At 45.9% G+C, this 12,215-nt stretch overlaps 1 protein-coding gene across 4 annotated transcripts in view; it reads right to left on the minus strand.

Moving 5' to 3' along the window:
* wdr21 (WD repeat domain 21) overlaps positions 1-12,215 on the minus strand; it is a 214,230-nt gene that overhangs the window by 158,872 nt on the left and 43,143 nt on the right. For all 4 annotated transcript variants that reach the window (XM_038781673.1, XM_038781667.1, XM_038781684.1 and 1 more), the window contains one exon: positions 7,788-7,870. In XM_038781673.1, coding sequence (XP_038637601.1) covers positions 7,788-7,870 — 83 coding nt within the window. The remainder of the gene's footprint in view (positions 1-7,787; positions 7,871-12,215) is intronic.

A 12,215-nucleotide genomic window follows, 5' to 3' on the forward strand; every position in this document is an offset into this window, starting at 1 on the left:
TTCCCGGAGATGGAGGATAGATGTGAACAGTGCCAAGGAGGGAGAGGGGGGAGCAGAGAGAGAGGGAGAGACTGATAGGGGAGATGGTGAGGGTGGATAGGAGATATGCGGAGGCTCCGGAGGATTGAGCCCATGGCCATGGTGTTGAGGGAGTCAGGGAACTGGAGGGGCCTGGCGGGGTGGGGAGGAGCTTCGAGTGTCGCTTTATGCGGACGACCTGTTGCTGTATGTGGCGGACCCGGTGGGAGGGATGCCGGAGGTGATGAGGATTCTTAGTGAATTTGGGGGCTTCTCTGGGTATAAGCTGAACCTGGGCAAGAGCGAGTTGTTCGTGGTGCACCCGGGGGATCAGGAGGAGGGGATTGGTAGGCTCCCACTGAAGCAGGCAGGGAAGAGCTTCAGGTACCTAGAAGTCCAGGTGGCTGGGAGCTGGGGGGCCCTGCACAAGCTCAACCTCACAAAGTTGGTGGAGCAGATGGAGGAGGAGTTCAAAAGGTGGGATATGTTACCGCTGTCACTGGCGGGGAGGGTGCAGTCCGTTAAGATGACGGTGCTCCCGAGGTTTTTGTTCCTGTTCCAGTGCCTCCCCATCCTTATCCCGAAGGCCTTTTTTAGGAGGGTCAACAGGAGTATTACGGGATTTGTGTGGGCGCATGGGACTCCGAGGGTGAGAAGAGTGTTCCTGGAACGAGGCAGGGATAGGGGGGGGCTGGCGTTGCCCAACCTCTGTGGGTACTATTGGGCTGCCAACGCAGCGATGGTGCGTAAGTGGGTAATGGACGGTGAAGGGGCAGCATGGAAGAGGATGGAGGTGGCGTCCTGTGTGGGCACGAGCCTGGAGGCGCTGGTAACGGCGCCGTTGCCGCTCCCTCCAATGAGGTATACCACGAGCCCGGTGGTGGCGGCTACCGTCAAAATTTGGGGGCAATGGAGACGGCATAGGGGGGAGGTGGGGGGCTCGTTGGAGGCCCCGATACGGGGTAACCATCGGTTTGTCCCAGGGAGCATTGATGGCGGATTTCTGGGCTGGCACAGGGTAGGGGTTAGGAGGTTGAGGGACCTGTTTGTGGAGGGGAGGTTCGCGAGCTTGGGGGAGTTAGAGGGGAAGTTTGGGCTCCCCCCGGGGAACACGTTTAGGTACATGCAGGTGAGGGCGTTTGCCAGGCGGCAGGTGGAGGGGTTCCCCTTGCTGCCCCCATGTGGGGTGCGGGACAGGGTGCTCTCGGGGGTGTGGGTTGGAGGAGGGAGGATTTCGGATACATACCGGGTAATGCAGGAGGTAGACGAGGCCTCGGTGGAGGAACTGAAGGGGAAATGGGAAGAGGAGCTGGGTGAGGAGATTGAGGAGGGGACGTGGGCGGATGCTCTGGAGAGAGTGAATTCCTCCTCTTCCTGTGCGAGGCTTAGCCTCATACAGTTCAAGGTGCTGCATAGGGCTCACATGACTGGGACGAGGATGAGTAGGATTTTCGGGGGCGAAGACAGGTGTGCTAGATGCGCGGGGAGCCCAGCGAACCACGCCCATATGTTTTGGGCGTGCCCAGCGCTGGGGGAGTTTTGGAAGGGGGTAGCAAGGACAGTGTCGAGGGTGGTGGGATCCAGGGTCAAGCCAGGCTGGGGACTCGCAATATTTGGGGTTGCAGTGGAGCTGGGAGTGCAGGAGGCGAAAGAGGCCGGTGTTCTGGCCTTTGCGTCCCTAGTAGCCCGACGGAGGATCTTGCTCCAATGGAAGGATGCGAGGCCCCCCCAGCATGGAGGCCTGGATCAATGATGTGGCGGGGTTCATTAAATTGGAGAAGGTGAAATTTGCCCTGAGGGGATCAGTACAAGGTTTCTTTAGGTGGTGGCAGCCTTTCCTGGGCTTCCTGGCGGAACGGTAGGGAAATAGGCCGGCAGCAGCAGCAACCCGGGTGGGGTGGGGTGGGGGGGGGGGGGGGGGGGGGGGGGGGGTGTTTGGTTCGGTGGGAGGGAGAACTGTGTACATGGGTTTGTGGGATGTGGCGGGTGTTATCTCTCTCCCTTTTGTTGTTTGGGTGTTTTTTTGTTTTCTCTTTTGTTTGCAGTTGCTTTTGAAGTTGGGTGGGTGTTCTTGGGTTTTTACCGCGGTTGTTCTGTTAATATTGTTGTGATGTTTATATTTTGTAAAAATCTTAATAAAAATTATTTTTTTTAAAAAAAAAGTGCCATGCCCACATGTTCTGGTCTTGCCCCAGACTTGCGGGGTACTGGACAGCCTTCTTCGAGGCAATGTCCAAATGTCCAAAGTGGCGGGGATGAGGGTGGAGCCATGCCCAGAAATAGCGGTCTTCGGGTATCAGACCAGCCAGATCTATTCCTGGGGAGGAGGGCGGATGCCCTTGCCTTTGCCTCCCTGATCGTCCGCCATAGAATCCTGTTCGGCTGGCGGTCAGCAGCACCACCCAAAGCTGCAGACTGGCTGTCCAACCTCTCAAAATCTCTCCAAATGGAAAAAACAAATTTGCCATCTAAGGGTCAGACAACGGCTTCCACAGAACGTGGGAGCCACTCACCCAATTGTTCTGGGACCTGTTTGTGGCCAACGAACAAGCAAATGAATAGCCAGGTAGCCAAGAATAGAACATAGAACATAGAACGATACAGCGCAGTACAGGCCCTTCGGCCCTCGATGTTGCACCGACATGGAAAAAAAAAAAAAAAAAAAAAACTAAAGGCCATCTAACCTACACTATGCCCTTATCATCCATATGCTTATCCAATAAATTTTTAAATGCCCTCAATGTTGGCGAGTTCACTACTGTTGCAGGTAGGGCATTCCACGGCCTCACCACTCTTTGCGTAAAAAACCCACCTCTGACCTCTGTCCTATATCTATTACCCCTCAATTTAAGGCTATGTCCCCTCGTGCTAACCACCTCCATCCGCGGGAGAAGGCTCTCGCTGTCCACCCTATCTAACCCTCTGATCATTTTGTATGCCTCTATTAAGTCACCTCTTAACCTTCTTCTCTCTAACGAAAACAACCTCAAGTCCATAAGCCTTTCCTCATAAGATTTTCCCTCCATACCAGGCAACATCCTGGTAAATCTCCTCTGCACCCGTTCCAAAGCTTCCACGTCCTTCCTATAATGAGGCGACCAGAACTGTACGCAATACTCCAAATGCGGCCGTACCAGAGTTTGGTACAGCTGCATCATGACCTCATGGCTCCGGAACTCAATCCCTCTACCAATAAAGGCCAACACACCATAGGCCTTCTTCACAACCCTATCAACCTGGGTGGCAACTTTCAGGGATCTATGTACATGGACACCGAGATCCCTCTGCTCATCCACACTACCAAGAATTTTACCATTAGCCAAATATTCCGCATTCCTGTTATTCTTTCCAAAGTGAATCACCTCACACTTCTCCACATTAAACTCCATTTGCCACCTCTCAGCCCAGCTCTGCAGCTTATCTATGTCCCTCTGTAACCTGCAACATCCTTCCGCACTGTCTACAACTCCACCAACTTTAGTGTCGTCTGCAAATTTACTCACCCATCCTTCTGCGCCCTCCTCTAGGTCATTTATAAAAATGACAAACAGCAACGGCCCCAGAACAGATCCTTGTGGTACGCCACTCGTAACTGAACTCCATTCTGAACATTTCCCATCAACTACCACTCTCTGTCTTCTTTCAACTAGCCAATTTCTGATCCACATCTCTAAATCACCCTCAATCCCCAGCCTCCGTATTTTCTGCAATAGCCGACCGTGGGGAACCTTATCAAACGCTTTACTGAAATCCATATACACCACATCAACTGCTCTACCCTCGTCTACCTGTTCAGTCACCTTCTCAAAGAACTCGATAAGGTTTGTGAGGCATGACCTACCCTTCACAAAACCATGCTGACTATCCCTAATCATATTATTCCTATCTAGATGATTATAAATCGTATCTTTTATAATCCTCTCCAAGACTTTACCCACCACAGACGTTAGGCTCACCGGCCTATAGTTACCGGGGTTATCTCTACTCCCCTTCTTGAACAAAGGGACCACATTTGCTATCCTCCAGTCCTCTGGCACTATTCCTGTAGCCAATGATGACCTAAAAATCAAAGCCAAAGGCTCAGCAATCTCTTCCCTGGCTTCCCAGAGAATCCTAGGATAAATCCCATCTGGCCCCGGGGACTTATCTATTTTCACCTTGTCCAGAATTGCCAACACTTCTTCCCTACGCACCTCAATGCCATCTATTCTAATAGCCTGGGTCTCAGCATTCTCCTCCACAATATTATCTTTTTCTTGAGTGAATACTGATGAAAAGTATTCATTTAGTATCTCGCTTATCTCCTCAGCCTCCACACACAACTTCCCACCACTGTCCTTGACTGGCCCTACTCTTACCCTAGTCATTCATGGGAAAGTGGCCAAGGCGAGGGCGGAAGGGATAGACTGGGGGGGGGGGGCAGCCCCCCCCCCATCCCTGCCTCGTTCCAGGAACACCCAAGAGAAAATAAAGGTGAATCACAGGAGAAGGGGAGGGGCGGTAGGTGGGGAGGGGGGGGGGGGGGGGAAGAGGGAGGAGACAAGGAACAACAGAGGGGAACCAATGAGGTCGGGGGGAGGCAAGGGAATGACAGCCGGAAGGAGGGCACGGGAAACGATAACAAACTTGGCATCTACAGGAGCAGAGAACAAGGAAAATACAGGCAAAAGACAGGACGAATGGCTGAAGCGGTGGTGATCGCGAGAGGACAACGGCAGCGAAAACCATCCGGGAGAAGCAAGTGACAACACCAACACCAGATCCATTTGCGTATTGCCCTCTATAGTTATTCTGTAATCGTTTCCCTGGGGCTCAAATGTATATGTACCTGCCCAGTTCTTCCCCCCCCCCCCATCCCACAAACAGATGCCTACTTATGTGCTAAAAACAATACTGCCAATTGTACAGAGCTGCTGTTGTTGAGCGAGCACATAATACCCTCCCAGTTATTTTATTCTAACTTTTTTGTTGTTGTTTGTTTTGTTTTTTGTGCGTGTCCCCTTCTCTTCTATGTGTATTCTATTTTGTGTACATAACGGTAAATATACTTTGTTCAAAAACCCAATAAAAACATTTATTAAAAAAAAGAATTGCTTCCAAGAGTTTCTCCACCACGGAGGTTAAACTGACTGGCCTGTACTTTCCTGGTTTATCCCTTCCCGCCTTCGTGAATAATGGTACCTCATTGTCTCTCCTCCAGTCCCCCCTGCACCTCTCCTTTGGCCAGAGAGGAATTGAAAATTATTGCCAGCACCCTTGCTATTTCCTCCCTTGCCTCACTCAACAGCCTGAGATACATTTCATCTGGCCCTGGAGATTTGCCTACTTTTAAGCCTGACAGACCATTCAGAACCTCCTCTCTGTCTATATTAATTTCTTTGATTTTTATCACCGTCCTTCTTCCTGATTTCTATATCAACACTGGTCCTCCACTATTGAACACCGACAGAAAGTATTCATTTAAAACTCTACCTACATCCTCCGGCTCACAAACATAAACTGCCACTGTGGTCCTTAATGGGCCCTACTCTTTCCCTGGTTATCCTTTTACCCTGACTTGTACTTTCCTTTATTTTACCTGCCAGTATCCTTTTTGCTCTCCTAATTTCCTTTTTAAGTTCCCTTTTGCGTATTCTGTACACCTCTAGGACTTCTGCTGTTTTGAGCCCTTGACGTCTGCCATGAGCCTCCCTTTTTCTCCTTATCCAATGTTGTCTATCCCTTAATAGTCAGGATTCATTGGATTTGTTGGGCCCAATCTTTTTTTTGATTGGAACATTTTGGCCCTGTACTCTCCCTATTTCCTTCTTGAATGTGCCCCACTGTTCTGCCACAGATTTACCTAAAAGCTCCCAGTCCACCCTGTCCAAATCATATCTGATCTTATTAAAATCAGCTTTCTCCCAGCTTAGAACTTTAGGTTATGACTGCTTCCCTTGGAGAAAAGGTTGGTTAAGGGGAGATTTGATCAAGGTATTCAAAATCATGAGGAGTCTGGACAGAGTAGATAGGGAGAAATTACTTCCACTCGTGAAGGGACCGAGAACGACAGGGCAGTTTAAAGTAATTGGCAAATAACAAAGTGGATATGAGAAAAAATGTTTACACAGTGAGTGGTTAGGATCCAGAATGCACTGCCTGTGTGTGTGTGGTGGAGATAGGTACAATCGAGGCATTGAAAGGGGAATTAAGCTGTTATCTGAAAAGGAAGAATGTGCTGGTTTTCGATGAGAAGGTGGGAGAGTGGCACTATGTGAAGATCTTATTCAGAGAACTGCTGCAGACATGATGGGCTGAATGGCCTCCTTCCACACTGTAACAAATCCGTGGATCTATGATTCACCAAGTAGTAAATGATGCAGTGGTATGGATTTTATACACACATAGTAGATTGCGCAGCACTACCGACCTCATACAATACACAGATGTCTCTATCTCAACAATATCAACCATCAAAATACCCAAGATTTTTAAATATTTATTCCATATATGGTATTATATGGCTGGAATTCTACAGAACCATAGAATCCCTACACTGAGAAGAGGGCCATTCGGCCCATCAAGTCTGCGCTGATCTCCTGAAAGAGCACTCTGACCTGCACGTCTTTGGACTGTGGGACGAAACAGAAGCACCCGGAGGAAACCCACGCAGACAGGGGGAGAACCTGCAAACTCCACACAGTTACCAGAGACCGGAATTGAACCTAGGTCCCTGGAACTGTGAGGCAGCAATGCCAACCACTGAGTCAGCCCCACATCACAGGAAGGTGTAGGGGATTCTGGCTTGAGTAATCGTTTGGCAGAATAGCTTGCCAGAACCATTCCTAGCAGTTAAAAGTCAACCTAAGGGATCATTGGGATTTTCGCAACAACCTGACAACTTCATAACCAGTTTCTCTGGTATATACACATTTTATTATTTTTAAAAATAAATTTAGAGTATCCAATTATTGCTTTTCCAATTAAAGGTCAATTTAGTGCGGCTAATTTACCTTCCCTGCACATCTTTGAGTTGTGGGTGTGAAACCCACGCAGACACGGAGAGAATGTGCAAACTGCACACGGAAAGTGACCCGGGGCCAGGATCCAACCTGGGACCTCAGCGCCGCAGGCCGCAGTGCTAACCACTGCGCCGCCATGCCGCCCTGCACATTTTATTTAAACAAAAACCTATTTTAAACTTAAGTCAGAATCCCAAACTGCCATGGTAGTATTTGAATTCACATTCTTTGGATATCATGTCCAATAACAAAGCTCGTACACTCCCATTTCCTTCGGAATATTCCAAGTTGTGATAGTGTTCAGGTCCTTTCTGACTTCTTCACAGTATGAAATTACAGCACCAACATCATGGGCTAAAGACTCATAAAGACTTTGGAAACTACTGGTTCAACAATATTAGCCAAGGACAGTGAGGAACAGAAAGGAAAGGGGCAAACATGAGAAAAGATTAAAGAGGTCAACCCATAACAATGTGAATATTTTTCCCATTGTGCAAGAACTCAGTGGAGCAGAAGACAAAATAATGCACATTTATTCAAATTTATGAAATAGATGCAAAGATTTTTCAAAGATGCTTTTATGGGGATGCTAGATAAGAACTGGGGAGGGAGAAAAGAAATAGATGCATATGTTGATGGGGTTAGAGGAAATGGGATGGGAGGAAGCTCGAAAGAAGCATAAACACTGTTGTGGATTTGCTGGGCTGAATAGCCAGCTTCTGTGTTACTGTTTGTAATATGTAAATTGTTTTAATTTAACCTGCTTACCGCAAATATGATGCTGAGTTCATTAATCCAAAATGTCTTTTCTGTAGAAGCATGGTGAAGTTCATACCCATTCTAGCAACCCGCTGTTTAAAAAAAAAACAAGTTAGGACTCCACTGATCAAGCAGTCAAACAGGACTTAATTCAAAAGCTGGTAACTGGTCAATTGGCAAAGATATCTGCAACCTTACTTAAGACAAACTTTGTGTCATTAGTAGTATAAGGTTCACCTCCTCAGTATAATTAGAACACCCAAACTCAAGGATAAAATGCTGACATGATAGTTGGAGTCAGCCCATTGATCCTTGGAGGCTATTCCACCATTCAATAAGATCATAGAAACATAGAAAATAGGAGGCCATTCGGTCCTTCAAACGTGTTCCGCCATTCATTATGATCATGGTATAGATTTCTACTTCCACTTTCAAATCCCTTAATTCCCTTAGTGCCAAATCTACCAACCTCTGTCCTGACTATCCTCAGCAACTGAGCATTCACAGATATTGTATGCGAATCTTGATGTGATTCAATCAATATGTGCTGTGATTTCTTTGTTGTCTCCCTCACAAACTTTTGGGAGCTCTAGAAAACAGCTGCGTGTTCTAAGGTCCCACGAGTGAGTCAGCCTTGCAAGCTGGTGGAAATAAAACAATAATTGATACCTGCAGATCCGTCTCAGATTTTATTGAGCCCAGACTGGTGAAAAGGATCAGGGATTGTCATTTGGTGCTGAAACCCGGGATTTCTCTAGATGCTCGCCTTTCATCTGCGAAATCAGAATTGGACTGCTCTCGGAAGGGGAAAAAGGAAATGGGCCCACGATATGAGTAGGTAAAACTTGCCATATCGATTTTCCTCTCGCTCGCATTCTGCTAACAGTCTAATCACTCGCATTTGATCAGGTAAGATCGTCTCGACAAAATCAAAGGTCAGTCTGGCGGATTAGAAGAATTGGTTTCAGTCGATGCAGGTACGACTGAGGGTTGGAATGAGGTAAAAATTCAGCTGGTGACTGATGGAATGTTGCCTGGTCAGTCAGTTGCACGTGAGTAGAAAATTAAAATTGGTTATATTAAATTACACTTTAATTCGGTTAAGGTCTTTAACGGGTTGATGGGATGTCGCCGAAACAGTTCAATAAAAGGCCACTGATGAAATGTTTGCGAACAGTTCAATTCCGTACAATTATAATTGGCTAAGTTAAAAATCTATTGTTGGAAGATATGGTTTTTTTTGAGTGAAACAGAGAATTGGGAGATGAATGGCCACTAGGGGGAACCAGAGACAAGGGGATGTTCCGAATCGTGTCGGAGAGCTCTCAGAAAAAAAAACAAGAGATTCTGTTTTAATTCTTTGAATAATTCCAATTTGTATTGTTTGTTTGGTTGAGATGAATGAAAGTATAATGATTTGAATTCCTTTTGGTTGAATGGAGATCTCCAATGAATGAATGAGTCTGTTTAATAAGAATTCGCGCATTCCTAGTTTTTAAATGTTGTGTTTTGCAAAACGCAGTTGAACATCAATTAGGAGGTTTTAAAGTGAGATTTAAAACGGGGTAAGTATTTGAAAGTTCTTTAGAAAATCAGTAATAATGATTAACGTTGTGGGAGTTAATTAGAAAATAATTCTCAGGGAGCAAACAAAAAGTGAAATCCAAATGTATAAATTGGGATTTGTAAATGATTAGTTGCAACTCAGCATAGTCTTGGCTGCAAAAAAATGTATTATGGAATAATAGAACAATAGAATATAAATTGAAATGTGAAGACTAGGCACTCGGTGTCCACCATGTGCTCCTTTGTTTGTTCGGTGTGTTCCAAATTTGTCGAGATTTCAGTATTTTCTCTGGAAACTCACTACACCTCAAATTTACTGATCGGGGATTTTCATACAGCAAAGGTTATGGATTTTTAAAATTTATTTTTTCTCTTTTTTTGGACTACATGGCAGAAGGAGCTTTAAGGAATAAAGATATTAGACCAGAAGTTAGAGATTACATTATAGAGGGGGTATTAGGCAATAGAAACGTTAGACCCGAAGTTAGATTAGGAGAATTACTTGCAGTATCAGGAAATAAGAATCTGATGACAGGGAAAGATTTAATAAAATTATGATGCAGGAAAAATTAGGATATTAAAACCAATTGATAACAGAGAGGAAGTGTGGGTGAAACTGCCGAATAAAACCACAGGGAAAGTAATCAGTGAGACGGTGACAGGTACAGACAAATCATAAAAAATTTGGGTGAACACACAATTGAATTAGAGAACCATGGCGTCTGGAGCAAACAAAAGTGTGTCAGAATTTTAAAAAAATCAGGTCAAATTGAACAATAACAGAGGAATTATGATACTCCATAGGCAGCCTATAGGCAATGAGCGTAGGAACGTAATCAGTAAAGAATTAAATGTATGGAATGATAGATCAAGGGCGGTGATTAATGGCCCTCAGTTTAAAATGAATCACCGTGAGCGTGAGGAAACAACATGTCAGGGCTGTGGGGCATTCTGTAGCCCGATTGTTTGGACAGGTAGTAGTCATATGAAACCCAGGAGACTGTCACATACTGGGTATTCAGGAGAATTGATAATGCATTTGCAAAGACAGCGATGGGGCAATGCTGCAGCCCCCAGGGAGATTTGGGGCATTCAGTTTTGCCATGAGTGTTTTGTGCAATATCAGGCAACTTTAATGATTGAGGTTTGTGACCACAGGGTGGATTTTGAATCCAAGAAGTGTCAGTGTAAGTGGGATGGTAGATTAATGACAACGTGCAATTACTGCATGGATAATTTGGCAGACAACAATGTGACTCTAAAAGGCTGTGCCAGCTTGTGGATAAGTGACAGACTTGTGGTATCGATTCGTGAGGAAGTACGTAGTTTATGCTGTTGGGATGACTTATATAGAACAGTACAGCACAGAACAGGCCCTTCGGCCCTCGATGTTGTGCCGAGCAATGATCACCCTACTTAAACCCACGTAACCCGTATACCCGTAACCCAACAATCCCCCCATTAACCTTACACTACGGGCAATTTAGCATGGCCAATCCACCTAACCCGCACATCTTTGGACTGTGGGAGGAAACCGGAGCACCCGGAGGAAACCCACGCACACACAGGGAGAACGTGCAGACTCCACACAGACAGTGACCCAGCCGGGAATCGAACCTGGGACCCTGGAGCTGTGAAGCATTGATGCTAACCACCATGCTACCGTGAGGTGGGGACGCAAAATGAGCCTAACAGTGTTAGAGACTGTATCACTGCAATGATGCCGTGCCACAGGATAGATCATATCCCCAACTCACTCAGACAAGGGAAAAATGAATGTTTGGGTGTGGGTGTCAGGATGCCAGTGAACTGAAACCTGTTAGCAGCATCAATAGGACAGATGATACAGTGAAAACATTATGTTCGGAACTTATCCTGTCACAATCAGAATTAAAAACATTGAAGTAGATGCAGTAGCAATATCCAAAATGTATCAGGGACAATTTCGACCTGATTGAATCACTGAGTTAGAAAAAGAGGAATGGTGGCAATGGAAATCCGGAAGTCCTGGAGATGGTACTTCTGGAATATCCAAGCAAGGATAGGAAGATACAAATCAAGAAATAGGGCCCTCTCCGCCTTCGACCTGTTCATTTGAGTTTCAGATGAAGCAACAATAATAGATGAAGAACCTGAACAACACTCTGAAGAAGAATGTTTCAGACAGTATGGGAGGAAAACTAATGATACAATTGGCCACATATTTGAGGGAATTAAATGATAGAGCCCGGAAGAAAAACCTTACGGGTTAGCAACAAATCAAAATGTCAAATTATTACTGAACAGTGAAACCTCCGGTCAGACATCTCTAACTGGACGTCAGCTGATGGGTGATCTGTGGTCTCCAGGAGGGGCATATTACGCGGTGGAGTTATTAAGGGTCTCGACAGACAGCAGCGACTGACGAGGAACCCCCGTATTTTAAATGACAATAGTTTAAGAATCTTGGCAGCTTGCTGCCACGAGGGGAAATTGTAACCAATGCAGCAACCAATATGGTATTGTAGAGTATAACAGTTATTACAGATGAAATGTCCTGTAAGTTGTTAGGGACTGTTATGTATGGATTCAATTGGGCTGGTTTAGCTCACAAGGCTAAATCGCTGGCTTTTAAAGCAGACCAAGCAGGCCAGCAGCACGGTTCGATTCCCGTACCAGCCTCCCCGGACAGGCGCCGGAATGTGGCGACTAGGGGCTTTTCACAGTAACTTCATTGAAGCCTACTCGTGACAATAAGCGATTTTCATTTCATTTCATTTCAATTGGGTTGTAACCACAAAAAGTTAACTGTATTAAGTGTGCGAGTGGTGTTATTAAAAAAAGAAATGTATAATGGCAAGTATACACTTCATGCTGTAAGGAAAATGATAA

Source organism: Scyliorhinus canicula, chromosome 2 (genome assembly GCF_902713615.1).
Source record: "Scyliorhinus canicula chromosome 2, sScyCan1.1, whole genome shotgun sequence".
Taxonomy (NCBI): Eukaryota; Metazoa; Chordata; class Chondrichthyes; order Carcharhiniformes; family Scyliorhinidae; genus Scyliorhinus; species Scyliorhinus canicula.